Below are 22,430 nucleotides of genomic sequence, written 5' to 3'. Positions count from 1 at the left end.
AAAATGTCGTGTTTTAAAGACATCAAAACACATCTATAGCCTAAAAACATTGCATGAGAATTATAGATACAACTGTCCCTAGAAAGTACTATGATACCACTTGTTATGCTCTTGGCCTAGGAGAAATCTAGAATACCAAAAATATGAAGAATTATAACCCAGAACACAAAATTATGACCCGAAATGATGAAAACAAAAAGGTATTTTATTATTCAAGAACATATTCAATGTTCACTTCCCTCTTCAAGGGGGCAACCTCCAACAAATAAGAGCTCAATGATATTTCCCTTACTATTAAGACTATTTATGGATAAATGATATCCAAAACCCTAACTACTGGTGGTCCCTTGTATAACAGAGGCTAACCACTTTATTTATTAAGTATGGCCCATTTACGACTAACTCTTGTCCATTTTCTCTAATGTGGGTCAACCACTTACAATTATTAATGTGGGCTTTATTAACTCTCTAACTAACTATGACACTAACTCGGACCATTGGTATTATTCCATAAATAAAGCGGTTTTGGTTGTGTTAGCGATCAAACCTGCCTCAGGCTGAGGAAGGCAAAACTCGAGGCAACATCATACCACGCTCAGCGTCGTAGCTACCCCTACGAGGACAGGAGAGGGCTCTCTCTGGGTCTATCTCGCCAGACAAATCTTCAAAGGGGCTGAGATGACCAATAAGGAATACTGATTTTAGGCTAGTAAATTGATAGGAAAGGGGTTTTAATGGATGATGGGGTTTTCTGGGCTGCATGGGGCAAAGAAACAGCTTGAACAGACAAATATAATCAAAAACATAGATTATCTCCTGAGGAAAGGTAGGCAAGAAATTTAACAATTAAATTGAGATAAACGGAATGGCAAGACTGCTGAGAAGTTGACAAGGGCATACAAGATGGATCCTTGTCAAACACAAGAAAACATTAACTATGAATACTTCTTGAAGACAGAGAAAATAAATTGAATTCTGCCTTTCTCACTTAAAAGTATTGAACAGAAATGATTATGAGAAGAAATGTAAACATTACAAGTTACACATGAAACATAGGAAAAGACAAATGTTAAATTTCACACCACAGGAATCTCAGAAGCCAGAGCTGTGTATTTTCATTAAAATCTCTGTCAAAAAACTGTACGATGAAACTCTGTCTTTCTCGACGCACACCTCTCAGCACTCTCTCCTCTTTACAAGTGATTTTTAATACATTAAATAAAACTATCCTAGGAGAAAATAGATCGACCCAAAACAGGGGCGCTGTTTCACCTGCAGTTACAAAAATAGAGATAGAGTCATTTCTTTATTCTAAAACAGAATATTGTTCCCCTTAAAATCCTCTGATGGCCAACAAACTGGTGCGCAGATCCCTTTGAATTATTAACTGAAGACAAAGATAGGCAGATCTGTTCCTATTTTTCTGCATTTTGTTTGATTTGTTCCAGCTCGGTCACAACTTCCTTCATATGTGGCCGATCCTCTTTATGCGGTGCAAGACATTTGAGAGCCAATTTGGCAATTGCAAATACAATAATCTTTTGGTCAGAGTTTGTGTCAAAGTCCAGATTTGGATCTATAAACTCATGCAAAGCTTCCGCTTGCATCTTTGCTATAGCCATGTTAGCGAGGATGATTTCTCCCTTTTCCCGACTAATGTCCACAGCTAACTTGGCCGATATGATTTCCATCAAAACAACATCGAAGCTGTAGACATCAGATCTGTCTAAGAGCTGAAAGCAAATTTGGTACTCTGGGTCAATGTACTCGGGCGTGCCCTGTGGCACAGTGGAAATATGGGTTGCATCTAATGGAATAAATCTTGAAACCCCAAAATCCCCCATTTTGACATGTAAGTCTTCATCTAGTAAAGTGTTGGCAGACTTTACGTCTCTGTGTAACAGAGGTGGATCACAGCAATGAAGGAATGCCAGGGCCTAAGCAGTTTCTATGCAAATTTTCAGGCCGGTATCCCAATTTAGACCTCCTCTGTCGGCCTTCCGGTCCGCATGAAGATGGTCTGCCAAAGTACCATTTTGAACATATTCATAAACAAGAAGCAGGTCATGGTCCTTTGGAGAACTACAGCCATAAAGCCGAACCAGATTTGGATGATAGCAGGTCGAGAGAACCTGCACTTCATTATAAAACTGTTCAACTCTTTTATAATTATCGTGATGTACTTTGTTCACCGCCACAACACAACCATCAGGGAGTTTACCTAGATACACTGAACCATGCCCCCATCTCCTAATTGATTTCTCTCGTCGAAGTCATTAGTCTCTTTTCTCAACACTTCGTAGGAGAAAATGGGCAGAGTCCCTATCTTGCCTTGTATAGCTGCTTCCATATCCTTGCACGCATCATGTTTAAAGCCTCTAACCACAAAACTCTCGCTAAACATACGGTGTTTCCTTCTCCTTTGCACAATTATGCACATTGACAATACTGCTACTACCACGAGAGTCACTACAAAGAGACCACCAATTACCGCGCCAATGTTTATGGACCTCCCAGAGAAAAAGAAAAAAAAAATAACGCCAACAACATAATCCAAGTGAATTCATCTGGTTACACACAGCTATTTTTATAGGGATCTAGTGTTGCCGGGAAATAGAGTTGTCCTTCAGTTTCATTTACATCTGGGACGCTCATGTCCATTGATGATACTAGTGAATACTTTTGTCCCTGAGGTAATCGGAACTGGGCAACACTTTGTCCTACATATTTGTCGCCGTTTCCGAGAATAAGAATTGCAGGGAAGCCTCTATCAATGGTGCTGGCTGCCACATAATATCTCCAGCCCCACCATTTGCTACCTTGAAAATAATATCCTTCCCATACTGAGAACGAAGAAGTTCTCCTACATTTTGCATACACATTTCTGTAAGTTTCTGTGCGAATCCACTCTTAGTTAAAAGTTCAATTCTTCTAGTTGAAAAATCCTTTTTGGATATTTTCCCCAACCTTTCACTCTCTTCGAGATTCTCTTCATCTTTTTCATCTCTTTTGAGAACTGGGATATCTGTCTCTGAAGATGGCTTTTGGCATTCAGAAGGTTCATCATCTGCAGACTGGGGAGGCCCATCAGGTAGTAAGAGAAGTAATCGTTGATCTTAGAGTCTCCAGAACATTTGCAAGAAAGTAGCGAGGTACATTTGGGCAAAGAAGATGCAGAAGGGGACGCCGCCCATACTTGGCTAATGCCAATTCTTTCAAATCTTTTTCTAGCTCACGAAATATAAACTTAGAAACAAGACTAGTGTCATCAACAAAACTGAGAATGCAGATGAGGATCACAGATCCATATTCATCGTGAGCAATCTTTACTACATGCGCTTTCATTCCTTTCACAATCTTCTTTCTTTCCTTAGCACCACTATGTATAATACAAAATGCGCCAAACTTTGAACCATCTCTTGTATGGATCATTCGTACAATAAGTGGCCCAGATAGCTGTTGAATTATATCTTTCACAGATGACTTGTTTGATATACACATGTACTCCAACAAAGCTCTATGCACAATTGAGTGGTCAACAATTCCTTTTTCAAGAATTGGCTGTAATGCTAATGTCATGTGCTCCAAAACTGCAGACCTTTTTGATGGATGCTCACCAAATAACAAATCCACTAATCTGCCCTTGCCCTTTGGGATGATACCCTTGAATATCCGAAATTCTGCAGAATATGTTTCTGAGAGAAGTTCTTGCTTTTGAGTTCCATTTGCAAGTTTGAAGACATGTTCTACAACAGCTGATCCAACTGAACAATAGATTCATTCTGTGTGTTTTTATTTTCTGAGATTCACCAAGAAGAGTTGACAGTTCACCCTCCAAATTCATTTTGCTTCACTTTCTATCTGCATCCTGCAAATCTGCATCAGACCATCCCAGCTCCTTGAGTGCAATGGTGACAGCCCTTCTCCTTCTCTTTCTCAAAGAAGCTCTAAAGCTTCAGAACGGCGTTCAAGCTCCTTGCCTCGTTTAAATGCCTGTAATGCTTCCTCACCTTTTCCTTCTTTCTTAAGAGTATGATATTTCTTTTTCTCCTCCTAGGCCTGCTGCCGAAGTTCCTCAGGTGTAAAGGAATCATTCTCATCATTGGCATGGATAGTACTGTCCTTAAATCTGCTCTGAAAAACATCATGCTTTCTATCGAAAAATTTCAATAATTACATATTTGAAAACACATTTAACGATTTCTTCTTCAAAAACCCTGTCTTGCATTGATAACCATCTTGAAATATAAACTCACTGAACCTTCTTCTAGCCTGTAGGAATCATTTGACAAGTTTGAAGACCAACTATAAAACCTTGACTCTGAAATGACTCTTTTCTGGACCACAGTAACATCAATGAATGACGAGAAATGAACCTTGGAGAATTTGATTCTGACAAGGGACTGACAGGACCGAGTCTAACATTGGCTCCAATGGGGATGGCAGCTGCCGCTTCTTGGAGGTGCCAAGAACTGCAGATCTTTGGGAGAGCAGACAGTGCCTCCGTCTATTGGGCAATGGAGTCCATCAAATCGACACAACTCTTGACTCAATTTTTAAACTAAAACTGAACTCAAACTGATTCGATCTCAAGACCGAAATAACTGAAAAATTGGCTTAACTAACTTCAAACTAAAGCTGCAATGAAACTGGAACAAGATGCTGCACTTTGGCTACTTATTTATTTACAACATCTACCCTACTTCGCTATAAAAACAATAGATCAGGTGATACTGAAATGCCAGATCAACCATTCAAGTAAACCTAAGAATGATGCCGCTTGAGAATGCTTCCACCAGGACACAGATGTAATTGCTGGCAGCCCTTCATGCATGTAATGAGCCTAGTCACGTAGAAAACAGCTTATCTATCAATCAAACTGAAAAACATTTCCATGTATGTTGCCATTGGATCGCGAAAGCCAGACTCTGTTGGCTGCCCCAAGTTCGCAATACATACCTCCAGCTGCACCCTATCAATGCAAAAATCTGTAGGCAATTCTATTATTTCTTGTTTCGAAGGAGAAAGGATTTCCAAGAACTTTTTAGGGTCTTGGAAATCATATGACTGGATCTGCTCCTCTAAACACTGAATCTCCTTCTCAACTCTTTCAACAACTAACTCACAAAATCTAGTTTTAGTTTCAAGAGGGAACTTTGGGGATTTCAAACATTGAAGCAAGGCACTGAAAAATTCTTCATTAATTTCAGAATCTGCTAACTGATTTCTTACTTCTTTTACAGCTTCACAGAGGGCAGGGTTTGCCACATACCCCACCATTGCATAACTGGATCAGCGAGCACTGGACTGTCTGGATCGAGTTGTAGTCACCAGGTGAATGCTTCAGCCTGCATATGTGTCTGAATGATGTCCACCATCAGCGTTAGATCTGTAACTTGATTTCATGTACTGGGACAAGACAATCAACAAGTCGAAAGTCACATCAACAGTAAACCATCGTCCCCAATATGGTCGCCACTATGTTAGCACTCAAATCTGCCTCAGGCTGAGGAAGGCAAAACTTGAGGCAACATCATACCACTCTCATCCTCGTAGCTAGCCCTACGAGGATAGGAGAGGGCTCTCTCCGGGTCTATCTCGGCAGACAAATCTTCAAAGGGGCTGAGATGACCAATAAGGAATACTGATTTTAGGCTAGTAAATTGATAGGAAAAGGGGTTTTAATGGATGATGGGGTTTTCTGGGCTGCATGGGGCAAAGAAACAGCTTGAACAGAAAAATATAATAAAAAACACAGATTATCTCCTAAGGCAAGGTAGGCAAGAAATTTAACAATTATATTGAGATAAACGGAATGGCAAGACTGCTGAGAAGTCGACAAGGGCATAGAAGATGGATCCTTGTCAAACAGAAGAAAACATTAACTATGAATACTTCCTCAAGACAGAGCAAATAAATTGAATTCTGCCTTTCTCACTTAAAAGTATTCAACGGAAATGATTATGAGATGAAATGTAAACATTACAAGTTACACATGAAACATAGGAAAAGACAAATGTTAAATTTCATACCACAGGAATCTCAGAAGCCAGAGCTGTGTATTTTAATTAAAATCTCTATCAAAAAACTGTACAATGAAACTCTGTTTTTCTCCACACACACCTCTCAGCACTCTCTCCTCTTCACAAGTGATTTTTAATACATTAAATAAAACTATCCTAGGAGAAAACAGATCGACCCAAAACAGGGGCACTATTTCACCTGCAGTTACAAAAATAGAGATAGAGTCATTTCTTTATTCTAAAACAAAAGATCGTTCCCCTTAAAATCCTCTGATGGCCAACAAACTAGAGCGCAGATCCCTTAGAATTATTAACTGAAGACAAAGATAGGCAGATCTGTTCCTATTTGTCTGCATTTTGTTTGATTTGTTCCATCTCGGTCACAACTTCCTTCATATGTGGCCGATACTCTTTATGCGGTGCAAGACATTTGAGAGCCAATTTGGCAACTGCAAATACAGTAATCTTTTGGTCAGAGTTTGTGTCAAAGTCCAGATTTGGATCTATAAACTCATGCAAAGCTTTCGCTTGCATCTTTGCTATAGCCATGTTAGCGAGGATGATTTCTCCCTTTTCCCGACTAATGTCCACAACTAACTTGGCCGATATGATTTCCATCAAAACAATGCCGAAGCTGTAGACATCAGATCTGTCTGAGAGCTGAAAGCAAATTTGGTACTCTGGTTCAATGTACCCGGGCATGCCCTGTGGCGCAGTGGAAATATGGGTTGCATCTAATGGCATAAATATTGAAACCCCAAAATCCCCCATTTTGACATGTAAGTCTTCGTTTAGTAAAATGTTGGTAGACTTTACGTCTCTGTGGAACATAGGTGGATCACGGTAGTGAAGGAATGCCAGGGCCTGAGCAGTTTCTATGCAAATTTTCAGGCAGGTATCCCAATTTAGACCTCCTCTGTCGGCCTTCCGGTCCCCATGAAGATGGTCTGCCAAAGTACCATTTTGAACATATTCATAAACAAGAAGCAGGTCACGGTACTTTGGAGAGCTACAGCCATAAAGCAGAACCAGATTTGGATGATAGCAGGTCGAGAGAATCTGCACTTCATTATAAAACTGTTCAACTCTTTTATAATTATCATGATATAGTTTCTTCACCGCCACAACACGATCATCGAGGAGTTTACCCAGATACACCGAACCATGCCCCCATCTCCTAATTGATTTCTCTCGTTGAAGTCATTAGTCGCTTTTCTCAGCACTTCATAGGAGAAAATGGGCAGAGTCCCTATCTTGCCTGATATAGCTGCTTCCATATCCTTGCACACATCATGTTTAAAGCCTCTAACCACAAAACTCTCGCTAAACATACGGTGTTTCCTTCTCCTTTGCACACTTATACACATTGACAATACTGCTACTACCACGAGAGTCACTCCAAAGATACCACCAATTACCGCACCAATGTTTATGGACCTCCCAGAGAAAAAGAAAAAAAATGAATGCCAACAACATAATCCAAGTGAATTCATCTGGTTACACACAACTATTTTTATAGGGATCTAGTGTTCTTAGGAAACAGAGTTGTCCTTCAGTTTCGTTTGCATCTGGGGTGCTCACGTCCACTGATGATACCAGTGAATACTTTTGTCCCTGAGGTAATCAGAACTGGGCAACACTTTGTCCTACATATTTGTCGCCATTTCTGAGAATAACAATTGCAGGGAAGTCTGTATCAATGGTGTTGGCTGCCACATAATATCTCCAGCCCCACCATTTTCTACCTCGAAAATAATGTCCTTCCCATACTGAGAACGAAGAAATTCTCCTACATTTTGCATACACATTTCTGTAAGTTTCTGTGCGAATCCACTCTTAGATAAAAGTTTAATTCTTCTAGTTGAAAAATCATTTTTGGATATTTTCCCCAACCTTTCACTCTCTTTGAGATTCTCTTCATCTTTTTCATCTCTTTTGAGACCTGGGATATCTGTCTCTGAAGATGGCTTTTGACATTCAGAAGGTTCATCATCTGCAGACTGGGGAGGCCCATCAAGTAGTAAGAGAAGTAATCGTTGATCTTAGAGTCTCGAGAACATCTGCAGGAAAGTAGCGAGGTACATTTGGGCAAAGAAGATGCAAAAGGGGACGCCGCCCATACTTGGCTAATGCCAATTCTTTCAAATCTTTTTCTATCTCACGAAATATAAACTTAGAAACAAGACTGGTGTCATCAACAAAACTGAGAATGCACATGAGGATCACACATCCATATTCATCGTGAGCAATCTTTACTACATGCCCAATGCGCAATGCCTACAATATTGAGCCCAAAGAAGGATGGTGGATGGAGCAAATGTACAGACTCCACAGATTTGAATAAGATCACAATCATGTATCATTTTCTCTTGTCATGCTTTTGATGATTTTCTAGATTGTTTAGGTGGTATTAGTTTTTTTTCAAAAATTGATTTAAGAAGTGGATGCCATTAGATTAGAATAAGAGAGGGAGATGAGTGGGAAATTTCCTTTAAAAACAATGAAGGATTTTATGAATGGATGGTTATGCCATTTGGACTTTTTAATGCACCCAATACATTCATGAGGCTAATAAATGAAGTACTAAAAAAATTTATAATAATGTTTGTAATTGTTTATCTTTATATATTAGTTTATAGTCAATTAAAGGGGGAAAATCTATGACAATTGAGGTATGTGTTGGACAAAATACAATAGGAAATTCTACTTATAAATTTGAAGAAATATTTATTTTCAAAGTCAGAACTTGTATATTTATGTTTTTTCATTTCTAAAGAATGTTTGAAGATGGATCCAAGAAAGATAAAGGATATTGTTGAATTTCCCTCCCAAAAATATTTTTAAAGTCATACGTTTTCATGGTTTGGTGAGCTTTTATAGGAAATTGATTAGGAAATTCAACAAAATGAGTGCACCAATTGTGGAGACAATTTAGAAGAATCAACAACCATTTTGGTGGATTGTTGAAGTCAAGATGGTGTTATAGATGTTAAAGAATAATATTACAAAGAATTCAGTCCTTACACTTCCAATTTTAATAACCCTTTCCAAGTGAAATGTGATTCCAACAATGATGTGAATGGAGCAGTACTTAACCAGGAGGACAGTCCCATTTCCTATTGTTGTGAGCAGTTGAATGAGTTTAAAAGGATGTATACAACCTATGACAAGGAATCTTATGTAGTGGTTCAAGATCTTTAGAAATGGAGGCACTATTTATTATCTAGGGATTTTATTTTATATACTGATAATCATGCTCTCCAATTTATTATGTAGCAACCTAAATGCAACCAAAAACACATTAAGTGGGTTGAGTACTTATAGATTTTTACATTTGTTTTAAAGAACATCAGTGAACAATCTAATAAAATTGTAGATGCTTTGAGAATCATGCATTTATTGTTGCAAGAAATCTAAGAATCTTGTAATAATCCAAGATAGACTGGTCTTTAATGACAACCATTTGTGTGTTTCCAATTGTTTCCATTAGAGAAAATTTAATTAAGGTAAAACAGAATGGAGGCCCTTGAGGACACTTTGGGCAATAAAGGACTTATGAAATAATGAAAAGAAATTATCACTGGAAAAAGTTGAGGACTAATTTGTAGAAGTTTGTAAGAAAATGTAGAACCTATCAATATGCCAAAGGGAGAAGACAAAACACTAGATTGCATACTCTATTCTCGATTCAAAACATGCCTTTGGATTAGGTGAGTATGGATTTCTTTCAGCGCTACCAAGAACTCAGAAAGGTAATGATCCTATCTTTGTGTTTCTAGATAGATTTTCAAAAATGGCTTATTTTACTCCTTGTGCTAAGACTAGTGATGCTAGTCATGTTGCTAATATGTTCTTCAAAGAAGTGGTAAGACTACATGGAATTACCTGGAGTATTGTTTCACAGTGAGATACTAGGTTCTTGGGACATTTCTAGAGAACCTTTTGGAAGAAATTTGGCACACTATTGTAGTTCAATTTAACATATCACCCCCAAACTAATGGTGAGACTGAGATAATGAATAGAATTTTGGGAAACATTCTCTACAATTTGGTTGGAGATCATCCTAAATAGTGGCATTAAATTTTAGCACAATTAGGATATGGATACAATGACACTCCCAACAAATGCACTAGACAAATCCCTTTTTAGATTGTGTATGGGATGAACCCAAGAGCAATACATGAGCTTAGAATTTTAGGAAAAACAGACTAGAGAAGTGAAATAGGGGAATATTCTGCTACAAATATACAAGAAGTTCATGATCAGGTAAAGAAAAAACTACATGATAATAATCTTAAATATAAGTAGAGACTAGACCTCAGCAAAAGCGAGTAGAATTTTGAAGTGGGAGTGGTACTTGCACATTTGCGAAAGGAAATATTTCCAAAAGGTGATTGCAACAAAATAAGATTTAAGAAGATAGGACCTTTCTGAATCATGATTAATATCTGTATTAATTCATGTGAACTTGAATTTCCACCTAGAGTTAGAATTTCACCAATATTTAATGTAGTAGATTTATACAAGTATGAGCCTGAGATAAAACAACCAACAAGTGATGGTCAGAAGAAATAACCAATACAATGGGAGAAGCAGTTACCAACAACTAAACCTTTTCATCCTAAAAGGATTTTCGATAGGATATTCATCAAGAAGACCATGGACAAAGAGTATTTTCAATATTTGGTTAAGTGGAAGAACCTTCTACCTTCATATGTAACCTCAATGACTCCCACGCTCATTCAGAAAGGTGGATTTTTTTTTTAAGAACTCATGGAAAAGGTTCCATGAAATATTTTATCCTTAGGAGTATGATGCAGTGGCATCCATAATTTTCATTGACTGAAAGGTCAAAATAATTTACTAGAGGAGTTGGTTCCTAAATGAGTGTTTTGTTAGGTTAGGATTTATGATAGATTGTCATGTAATTATTTAAATAAAACGATTTATTGAAGTGGTTGTAAATTGGTTTATTTTTCCCTAAATTGGTTTTAGATGCTATATTCATGGATCTCCCTTATGCTCTTCACCTATGAGAAATCCAGAATACCAGAAATACGAAGAAATATAGCCCAGAGCACAAAATTATCACATGAAATGAGAAAAAAAAAGTATTTTATTACTCAGAAACAAATTCAACGTTCACTTGCCTCTTCAAGGGGGCAACCTCCAACACAGCAGCGCTGAATTACAATAATACTTGATGACCTTTCCATTACTAAATAGGACTATTTATAGCTAAATCACATCCAAAATTGTAAATACTATTGGTCCCTTGCATAACATGGGTTAACCACTTTATTTATTAACTATGGCCCATTTACAACTAACTATGGTCCCTTTTCTCTAATGCAGGTCAACCACTTACAATTGTTAATGCGGTCTTTATTGACTCTCTAACTAACTATGAGTCTAATTTGGTCCACAAGGCTTATTACATAAATAAAGGGGTTCGGGATGGACCCTAACATGCCCTCCCCCATCAAAATAAGACTTGCCCTCAAGGATGAAGTTACTGAAACTAATTAAGAATAGTGGTTTGTTCCCAAGACAGATTTTCTGGAGAGGTTTCTTTGTTATTGATGGGTACTCCCTTCATCATACGATTGCGAACATGTGTTTCACGAGTATCAAGGGAATGTTTTGGTCAAAGCCAAAGTGTGCCTTCCTCATCTAATTCGGGTAGACTTGTTTAAACTGTGCAATTGTTCTCCACCACTTTCTTAAGGCCAGATACATGGAATATTTGATGGATTTTTGAAGTAGGTGGTGAGGCTAATTTGTAGGCGACTTCTCCTATTCATTGAAGTATCTTATACGGCCCATAGAATTTTGGTGCTACTTTCTAGTATCCCTTTTCTTTGAGAGATGTTTGATTATATGGTTCAAGTCGTAGGAATACCTGATCCCCTTCTTCAAATGAGCACTCAAAATGATGTTGGTGAACATGTTGCTTCATTCGGTTTTGATCTTGATGTAGATTATATTTGAGATGAGTGATCATGGTGATAGAGTTTTGTAAGAGTTAATCAACTAATTGTACTTTAAAACATCAAGCGATATCATAAATAGGTGAAGGTGGAGTTGGCCATACACTGCCTCATATGGAGTCATCTTGGTGTCTTCATGGTAGTTAGTATTATACCACCACTCAGATAAAGGTAGCCATTATACCCATTGATGTTTCTTTTCTAAAGTGAAGCACCTCACATAGGTCTCCAAAATTCTATTAACTACTTCTATCTGACTTTCGGTTTGGGGATGATAGGCAGTAATTGGTTGGAGTTGTATGCGTTGTAGCCCAAAAATTTCCTGCCAAAATTTGATAGTGAAAGTGGGGTCGCAACCAAACACAATGGAAGTTGGCATGCCATGGAGCTTGAATATCTGGTACAAGAAAACTTGAGCTACCAAAGTAGGGTAAATGGGTGTGGTAGGGTGTGGTAGATTGTAAAAATTAGGATGTTTAGAAAGTTTTTCCACAACCACCATGATGACTGATTTTTTGTCTGACTTTGAGAGACCAGTGATGAAATTCATGGAAACATTTGTCCAGACAGAAGCAGGGAGTGGCAATGGTTGTAAGGTTCCCGGTGACTTGATTATTTCCCCTTCGTTTCTTTGGCACACATCACATTTAGCTAGAAATGTAAGAATGTCATTTTTCATGCTGGTCCAAAGGAAAGAGTGACATGTGAAGCATTAGTCTTATGAAAGCCTGAATTTTCTCGAATTGGAGATGAGGTCAGCTTGTCCAAGGTGTGAGTTTTTTGGTTGGAGGCTGGTGATATAAATACGCGATCCTTATAGCAAAGAATATCATCATTAAAGCAGTAGTATGTTGAGGAATTAGGATATTCTCTTTAGTTCTTAATAATTTAGAAAATATAGGGATGGGAGAACCATTCCTTGTGGGCCTCTTCAAACCAACCTATAATGGGTAGCGAGATTGATAGTGGGGTTCTCTCATCTTTAATTTACTACGTGATAAAGCATCATCTTTAAATCAGTGCAATAAAGAATCAACCACTACATTGTCACAGTCGTTCTTGTAAATTATCTCATAATTGCCCCAGAAAATATTTTAGGCTTTGATTGTCCATGTGGATCTGGAAATGTCACCCCAACAATTATGGACATCTGGTGTCTACTGCATGTAATATGTCCATCATTTCTTTCTCATAAGTAGATTGTCACGAGAATTTTCCATAGAGTTGTTGGTTGGTGAAATCCAATGGTCTACGTTCTTGCATTAATACAACGCCAATACCTGTACTTGAAGAATCAAATTCAATCACAAAATGTTTGGTAAAGCTAGGTAGGGCTAATACAGGAGTGAAGAGAATGCCCTGTTTGAGAGCCAAGATGGTTTGCTGAGCTCGATCAATCCAGAGAAATGAATTTTTCTCGAGAATATCAGTGAGAGGTCTAGCAATGCATCCATATTTATAGAAAAATTTATAATAGTAGCTGGTAAGACCCACGAATCTCCTCAAACTCTTCAGGGTTTTTGATTGGGTTTAATATTGCAATGACTGAATATTTTTTTGGATAAACCCTTACTCCTTCATTACCCACAATGTGTTGCAAATACTCGACGTATTCATCACCAAAAGAGAACTTGAATAATTTGACAAATAATTTGTGATCTGGGAGTAGTTGCAATATCTGATCTACATTTTGAAGATGTTTGTCCCAGGTTATGATGTAGATGAGAATGTAATCAAAGAATACCAAGAAACATTTTTATAGATATGGTTTTAGCAGGTGGTTCATGAGGATTTGAAAAGTAGATGGAGCATTACAGAGAAGAAATGGCATGACCAGGAATCATAATGACCTTCATGAGTTTGGAAAGAAGTATGTGGAATGTCTACTTCCTTCATGCATATGTGGTGATAGCCTATGCGAAATTAGAGCTTGGTAAAGAATTGAGCACCATGCAGTTCTTCAAGGAAATCATCAACAATTATAATAGGAAATTTGTTCTCGATAGTGAGCTTGTTGAGGGCTCAAAAGTATGGACACATGTGACATTATCCATATTTATTTATGGCCATGACCGCTAGAGATGAATAAGGTCTTAGGTTGGGACAAATAACTCCAGCTTTGAGGAGTTTCTTGATGATTTTTTCAATTTTATTCTTTTAGGAAAAATCATATTGATATGGGTGGACATTAGGCAGTTGGGAACTCGAGACCAAAGGGATGCTATGATCATGTTCACCCTTAGAGGGTGGAATCTCTTTAGGTTTTTCAAAGACCCACTTGGGGTAATCTAATACTTGTTGCATCTCAAGATGAATATGAGGAGTAGTGGATTTAATGGCTTGAATGGCATTTCATTGGGTGACTACTCCATGATGGCCATTTTTTAAAAGATTCTCCATTATATGCAAGCTGATGATAGTAGGAGCACCTGCCTCGAGTCTCCTTGATGTAGGCATGTGGTTGTTCTACTTAAAGCTCATACATAACACATGGAAATACATTGCGATAGGGAACAATGTGTGAAGCCATTCAGTACCTAGGACAATATCTCAGCTACCCATTTTAATAGTAAACATGTCGGCCTTTAGGTGGTAGTCTCCCATCTGAAGCTTAATATTTTCACAATGACCTTCACATTTCATGGGCACCCCATCAATGGTAAGGACTTGGAAATTAGGTACCTCCTACAAAAAGCAATGAACAACTTATGTGACTCTCTTAAGGATAAAGTTATAAGTTCTACCACTATCAATCAATACCACTACTAGTCGATGTTTAATAAAGCCCCAGATTTTTAGAGTCTAAGGCAAAGAAATGCTAGCGAAGGCATGTAGTGATATAATTGTCTCATCTGGCATAGCTATGAGATCAGTGATGATTTGGGTTTCCTGTGCTTCTTCGTTGGACAACTCAAGGGATGTAGCTTCATCTATTGAGTTGTTATTAGTAGCATCAATTTGAAATAATTTTGGTTCCTTGCATTTATGTCCACAGGGCTACCTGTCATCATAGTGGTAGCACAATCCTTGTTTTCATCTTTCAGCCATTTCTCTTGGTGATACCTTTTGAACTTTATGTGTTTGGGTAAGGCCCTAAGCTTGGGTGGGACACATACTAGTGATGAAATTTAGATGACTAGACTGGGCATTTAAGACGATTTCCACATTTAAGGTGTTACAACATGCGTACAACCAAGTAGTTGGGTGGTGCATCCAGACATGGGATTGGATGGCTTCATTTAGGCCAATAATGAAACGCTCCAAGTAAAATTCATCTCCTAGACTATCAGTTCAGATGGCCAATTTTCCAAAGGCTACATTGTTGTCCTTTACTGTACCTTTTTTCTGGATCCTAGTGAAACGACCAAAAAATTTAGATTTGCAGTCAAATTTATCACATACGGCTTTTGAGAACATGTTCCATGTTTTTCCCCTTGGATATCATTTTTTATGCCAGTTTCACCATTTCCATCTCTTTTGCTCCAAGTAAATGGATCCCACATGTAGTTTAGTTTCATCTTTACATATATCATTAAGTGGGAAATATTGTCCCATTTGTGCTACTCATACTGCAGGGTAAGAACCATAAAGTGCGTACATGTTCATCTTCGATGTTCGATGGTTGGAAGAGTGGTGATTTCCATGGAAGTGAATGTGATGGTTGGATCCTCCTTCTATGTGTGCATCGACAATAGGCTCCTCCCTATGAGGCATTCTTATAAGGGATTATAATTATAAGAGCTATTAGGTTAATATTGGCCTTGAATGCATTGAATCAATCTTCAAGGTGGGTGACTCTCTCGACTGCCTTTTTTGCATCCATAACTTGAGATCCGACACCCAACATACATCAATCCTGGCTAATTTTTTTGATCTTACTTCAGAGTAGTCTACTTGGAAAGAGGGCAACCTCAGCAGTCTAATGACGTGGGTCACTTGAAGTCACATCAGAAAAATATTGGGACCATCAAAAAATTTGGGGGATTACAAGTGAATGGTACCACTGTGACTAGCTCGTCATCCTAAATTTTATGGGCTAAGTCTCTTGCAAGTGTCCTAGATGGTCTATTTTTTTTCTCTTTTTTTAACTTAAAAAGGATTTTTACTCCCCATTGATCAATACAGTAGTGGCCTAATTCAAGAAAGCTTGATAATGCTCGATGTCTTGCGAAAATCAGGCCTGTATTGTAGTAATAGAAACCTAAAGGTCTTGGTACTACTGAATGTGCTGCGACACCCTAACCTGGACTATGGCAGCCAAAACCTTCACTACACAAAGAGTCTGATCTGCACTATGAAAACCCCAACTATTGAATCTAGTTTTTATGGATGCGACATAATCACAACTATTGGATATCATCTTAAAGATATGGTAGACGATGATATTTAGATAGTAGAGGGAACTATGGTCACAAAGGAGTGCCAGGTGCTACAGATCACAATATACACAGTGGTCCATCAATAGTACTTGACCCAATATTTTAGGGTACTAACTAAGGAGGATCGACAGTAGCCTTACTCATACTACCTGACTACCCTATTGTACATGCGAGTAATCTCCTAGATTATTGTTCTCAGTGTACTGTAGCAGCAAGATAGTCAATGACTTATCTAAGGTCAGGTTTCAGTTGACCCTATGGGGCTTCCGATATACCTAAGGGTACATGGAATTGTAGTCTATGCACGGTTTTGTATTATGTGCTACTACTTGAAGGGGTATCCATAGGGATTACAAGGGAGTCCAACAAGTTTGATCACCTCTCATATTTCCTCCTAGCATGCCTCCCGATATCCACAGGTTTATGTGCTCAATGAAAAATGTCGTGGTTTAAAGACATCAAAACACATCTGTAGCCTAAAAACATTCCATGAGAATTATAGATACAACTGTCCCTAGAAATTACTATGATACCACCTGTTATGCTCTTGGCCTGGGAGAAATCTAGAATACCAAAAATATGAAGAAATATAACCCAGAACACAAAATTATGACCCGAAATGATGAAAACAAAAAGGTATTTTATTATTCAAGAACATATTCAATGTTCACTTCCCTCTTCAAGGGGGCAACCTCCAACAAAGAAGAGCTCAATTAAAATAATACTCAATGATATTTCCCTTACTATTAAGACTAGTTATGGATAAATGATATCCAAAACCCTAACTATTGGTGTTCCCTTGTATAACAAAGGCTAACCACTTTATTTATTAAGTATGGCCCGTTTACGACTAACTCTTGTCCGTTTTCTCTAATGTGGGTCAACCACTTACAATTATTAATGTGGGATTTATTAACTCTCTAACTAACTATGACACTAACTCGAACCATTGGTATTATTCCATAAATAAAGTGGTTTGGGTTGTGTTAGCGCTCAAATCTGCCTCAGGCTAAGGAAGGCAAAACTAGAGGCAACATCATACCACGCTCAGCCTCGTAGCTAGCCCTACGAGGACAGGAGAGGGCTCTCTCTGGGTCTATCTCGCCAGACAAATCTTCGAAGGGGCTAAGATGTCCAATAAGGAATACTGATTTTAGGCTAGTAAATTGATAGGAAAAGGGGTTTTAATGGATGATGGGGTTTTTTGGGCTGCATGGGGCAAAGAAACAGCTTGAACAGAGAAATATAATAAAAAACACAGATTATCTCCAGAGGCAAGGTAGGCAAGAAATTTAACAATTAAATTGAGATAAACGGAATGGCAAGACTGTTGAGAAGTCGACAAGGGCATAGAAGATGGATCCTTCTCAAACAGAAGAAAAAATTAACTATGAATACTTCCTCAAGACATAGCAAATAAATTGAATTCTTCCTTTCTCACTTAAAAGTATTCAACAAAAATGATTATGAGATGAAATGTAAACATTACAAGTTGCACATGAAACATAGGAAAAGACAAATATTAAATTTCATACCACAGGAATCTCAGAAGCCAGAGTTGTGTATTTTCATTAAAATCTCTGTCAAAAAACTGTACAATGAAACTCTGTTTTTCTCGACGCACACCTCTCAGCATTCTCTCCTCTTTACAAGTGATTTTTAATATATTAAATAAAACTATCCTGGGAGAAAACAGATCGACCCAAAACAGGGGCGCTGTTTCACCTGCAGTTACAAAAATAGAGATAGAGTCATTTCTTTATTCTAAAACAGAAGATCGTTCCCCTTAAAATCCTTTGATGGCCAACAAACTGGAGCGCAGATCCCTTTGAATTATTAACTGAAGACAAAGATAGGCAGATCTGTTCCTATTTGTCTGCATTTTGTTTGATTTGTTCCAGCTCGGTCACAACTTCCTTCATATGTGGCAGATCCTCTTTATGCAGTGCAAGACATTTGAGAGCCAATTTGGCAACTGCAAATACAGTAATCTTTTGGCAGAGTTTGTGTCAAACTCCATATTTGGATCTATAAACTCATGCAAAGCTTCCGCTTGCATCTTTGTTATAGCCATGTTAGCTAGGATGATTTCTCCCTTTTCCCGACTAATGTCCACAGCTAACTTGGCCGATATGATTTCCATCAAAACAACGCCGAAGTTGTAGACATCAGATCTGTCTGAGAGCTGAAAGCAAATTTAGTACTCTGGGTCAATGTACCCGAGCGTGCCCTGTGGCGCAGTGGAAATATGGGTTGCATCTAATGGGATAAATCTTGAAACCCCAAAATCCCCCATTTTGACATGTAAGTCATCGTCTAGTAAAATGTTGCTAGACTTTATGTCTCTGTGAAACAGAGGTGGATCACGGCAGTGAAGGAATGCCAGGGCCTGAGCAGTTTCTATGCAAATTTTCAGGCGGGTATTCCAATTTAGACCTCCTCTGTCGGCCTTCCGGTCCCCATGAAGATGGTCTGCCAAAGTACCATTTTGGACATATTCATAAACAGGAAGCAGGTCATGGTCCTTTGGAGAACTACAGCGATAAAGCCGAACCAGATTTGGATGATAGCAGGTCGAGAGAATCTGCACTTCATTATAAAACTGTTCAACTCTTTTATAATTATCATGATACAGTTTCTTCACCGCCACAACACGACCATCGGGGAGTTTACCCAGATACACCGAACCATGCCCCCATCTCCTAATTGATTTCTCTCGTCGAAGTCATTAGTCGCTTTTCTCAGCACTTCGTAGGAGAAAATGGGCAGAGTCCCTATCTTGCCTTGTATAGCTGCTTCCATATCCTTGCACGCATCATGTTTAAAGCCTCTAACCACAAAACTCTCGCTAAACATATGGTGTTTCCTTCTCCTTTGCACAATTATACACATTGACAATACTGCTACTACCACGAGAGTCACTACAAAGACACCACCAATTACCGCGCCAATGTTTATGGACCTCCCAGAGAAAAAGAAAAAAAAATGAACGCCAACAACATAATCCAAGTGAATTCATCTGGTTACACACAGCTATTTTTATAGGGATCTAGTGTTGCCGGGAAACAGAGTTGTCCTTTAGTTTCGTTTGCATCTGGGATGCTCACGTCCACTGATGATACCAGCGAATACTTTTGTCCTTGAGGTAATCGGAACTGGGCAACACTTTGTCCTACATATTTGTCGTCGTTTCCGAGAATAACAATTCCAGGGAAGCCTCTATCAATGGTGCTGGCTGCCACATAATATCTCCAGCCCCACCATTTGCTACCTCGAAAATAATGTCCTTCCCATACTGAGAACGAAGAAGTTCTCCTACATTTTGCATACACATTTCTGTAAGTTTCTGTGCGAATCCACTCTTAGTTAAAAGTTCAATTCTTCTAGTTGAAAAATCCTTTTTGGATATTTTCCCCAACCTTTCACTCTCTTCGAGATTCTCTTCATATTTTTCATCTCTTTTGAGACATGGGATATCTGTCTCTGAAGATGGATTTTGACATTCAGAAGGTTCATCATCTACAGACTGGGAGGCCCATCAGGTAGTAAGAGAAGTAATCGTTGATCTTAGAGTCTCCAGAACATCTGCAGGAAAGTAGCGAGGTACATTTGGGCGAAGAAGATGCAAAAGGGGATGCCGCCCATACTTGGCTAATGCCAATTGTCGTGGCAAAAAAATTCGTTTGTGCGGACACAACTGACCTCCCTAGGAGTCTAAACTCTCTAGCGACAAACAAGACAAAATGGAGCAATCTTTCTCTAAATACATCTTTTAAAACATGAAAACTACAAGTGTTTAGGCTTACCTTATTCCAAAACGCTGTTGTCGTAGTCCGTCCTTGCCGATCCGGATGAGCTCCTCCTTCACATCAATTCCTGCAACCACAAACAATCAAACAATTACCAAGCACTTGCATCTCATATAATAAAACATATATTCAACATGCAGACCAAGGAACACATGAAATAACTCATTAACACAAGCTATTGAGAAAAATGAACCAGTTTGTATTAATAACGAAACAAAGAAACTCTTACAACCTGGCCTTGGTGTTGTGCAAGTTCCTCCCAGGGTCCATCAAGGGTTTTCCTCTACTTTGACAAAGCTCACCCACTTCCAAGTAGAATCAAGCAAAGACAATCTCTCCTCACAAGGTTCTAAATGGGAGTCCTAATTCCTGCAGCATTTACCCAAAGAAAATGTATAGCTTCAACCTCCCTTCCCTCTGGCTCAATGCCTTTATTTATAGTGCTGTAAAGAGGTTATTCAGGTCCACCATCAATGGGATAATCCCCCTCTTTGGGTGGGATAGCTCCCTTATTGATGGGATAAGTTCCTCCTTAATAGGGATACATGAACCAACTGGAGGCGCATCCATTTCATCAAACCGACCTCTAGAAAGTTCTAGAAGTAACCACAAGTAACTTTTTTAAGATGAAACTTGCGCATTTTGCCTTTTACAGAAGGACGCACCTGTCCCTTAATATACAGAGCGTCCAAAGACGCAGCCTTTGTGAACATTGTGAGCGTCCCCGCAGCTAAGGCTTGAGAGAACCTGCGTCCCCAGAGATAAACACATTTTTTACAAGACTTTCTCTCTTCTTTGAGTTTGAGATGGATAGCAGAGGCATAAGACTTGCCTAAGAGGGTAGCATGACTGTTGATTGAGCCATACTAACTGTAAATAGTCATGGTGACATTTTTTAGTGTAACAGATTGCCCCCTAAAGTGCGAAGCCTGTAATAGATTAGGGTTTTGTAATTCTAGGAAGGGTGAAGCGCTTTATCATTTCAAGGATTGTCTTGTGGATGACCTGGTTGGAACCTGCAATTTACAACACAAAATACATGTATAAGATTATATCATCACTGAGGTAGGCATTCCCATACTCAGATTCAAAACTTTAACTAATGGACTAACTACTCTGATACAGGAATGATCTTGCAGTACATCATTTTTATAGACTTTTGTAGACACAGTATGGACGCAGCCATCTGTTTATGATTAGTCTACATAGATAATGAATACAAAACTCCTCGCAGCCTGGATGGTAGAAACTAGATCCAGGGTCTTCACTTCTACTTCCCGAATTGGTACGATTCTAGCCATGTGATTAAATGATTTGATGTCGAACATGTTATAAACCACTTGATTACCAGTCGATGATGTAAACTGTTAACAAGCGTGAGAGAGACCACCAGTAATGTCAATGGTTCTCAAAGTACCAAGCACAACCCGTGAAATGTGAATAGATGTTTTGATGTCGAACACTTCACGGAATCCTTTGATCGAAAGTCAATGATGTAAACTGACGTCAAAGGCGAGAAACCTGCCATTGATGCATGCAGACTTCAAGGTACTGTCGATTCCTAAGTCATCTTTCTAGATAATGTGTCGATGTCGATAGAAAGCGACCCGTTGCAGGCAGGCCTGCAACATGAAATCATTGTTCAAGTTGAAGAAATGTTGCTGTAAGGACTGACTCAGGGATGGTCAAATGGATGACAAGTATTTTGCAGATGAAAGTTTTGCTTGCAGACCTCTTGAACACATAATGACACGACAGATGGCTTGGTGACGAATAACTCAAAGTTAATCCCTGGAACCCGGTTAAAGACTTTCAAAGTGGTTTGATCAACTGTGAGGTAAAAGATTTCCCAACCCAGGTGAATGAGACAGTGTCGTGTTCAAGAGCGGTGATAAAGTTTTTTTTCGAGACAAAAGGTAACAAACAGGTTCATTCTTCTCTCTTTTCCCCCACCATTTCTGGCAAGTACCTCTTGATTTTTAACAAGCTTGAGGAGGATAACATATGCTTGATTATAAGCTCATCCTTCGGACGAGTCCAACCTAGTTTAAATTCGAACCCTAGGAAGGAGTGGTTCGTTCCTGTTTGTAATTGAACAGGTCCTCTACTGTAAAAGTTTAACGAGCCCAGTATAGGAGAAACTCGGCGTTTTTCAATTTTAGAGAGTCTGAAAAAACTCAAGGAGACTCCACATTGAACTTTTTCGTACATTTGTGTCCCTCAAGCCC

General features: G+C 38.7%; 1 protein-coding gene and 2 pseudogenes across 1 annotated transcript; all 3 read right to left on the bottom strand.

Moving 5' to 3' along the window:
• Positions 1 to 1,415: 1,415 nt before the first annotated feature.
• LOC149210034 (LEAF RUST 10 DISEASE-RESISTANCE LOCUS RECEPTOR-LIKE PROTEIN KINASE-like 1.4 pseudogene) lies at positions 1,416 to 1,844 on the bottom strand (annotated as a pseudogene).
• Positions 1,845 to 6,365: 4,521 nt separating this feature from the next.
• Positions 6,366 to 18,467, bottom strand: LOC149210033 (LEAF RUST 10 DISEASE-RESISTANCE LOCUS RECEPTOR-LIKE PROTEIN KINASE-like 1.2 pseudogene; annotated as a pseudogene).
• Positions 18,468 to 18,590: 123 nt separating this feature from the next.
• LOC149210032 (LEAF RUST 10 DISEASE-RESISTANCE LOCUS RECEPTOR-LIKE PROTEIN KINASE-like 1.2) lies at positions 18,591 to 19,727 on the bottom strand. Its single transcript, XM_089398846.1, has 3 exons — positions 19,570 to 19,727; positions 19,067 to 19,355; positions 18,591 to 18,977 (listed from the first exon to the last, which is right to left on the bottom strand). The coding sequence occupies exons 1-3, from the start codon at positions 19,725 to 19,727 to the stop codon at positions 18,591 to 18,593; spliced, it is 834 nt and encodes a 277-aa protein (XP_089254972.1).
• Positions 19,728 to 22,430: the final 2,703 nt, after the last annotated feature.

The sequence above is a fragment of the Pinus tabuliformis genome, chromosome 1_2 (genome assembly GCF_031772625.1).
Source record: "Pinus tabuliformis cultivar Carrire ecotype Pingquan chromosome 1_2, CPIR1, whole genome shotgun sequence".
Lineage (NCBI taxonomy): Eukaryota > Viridiplantae > Streptophyta > Pinopsida > Pinales > Pinaceae > Pinus > Pinus tabuliformis.
This window is presented reverse-complemented; position numbering and strand designations above follow the sequence as displayed.

What these genes read in the sequence shown, in the direction of transcription:
- LOC149210032 (XM_089398846.1), bottom strand. Translation starts at nt 19,727, where the DNA reads ATGTGTATGCAAAATGTAGGAGAACTTCTTCGTTCTCAGTATGGGAAG. An exon ending in TCGGAAACGACGACAAATAT is followed by an intron (nt 19,356 to 19,569) that starts GTAGGACAAAGT and finishes TTTCTCTGGGAG; the next exon opens with GTCCATAAACATTGGCGCGG. An exon ending in GCATGGTTCGGTGTATCTGG is followed by an intron (nt 18,978 to 19,066) that starts GTAAACTCCCCG and finishes AATGAAGTGCAG; the next exon opens with ATTCTCTCGACCTGCTATCA.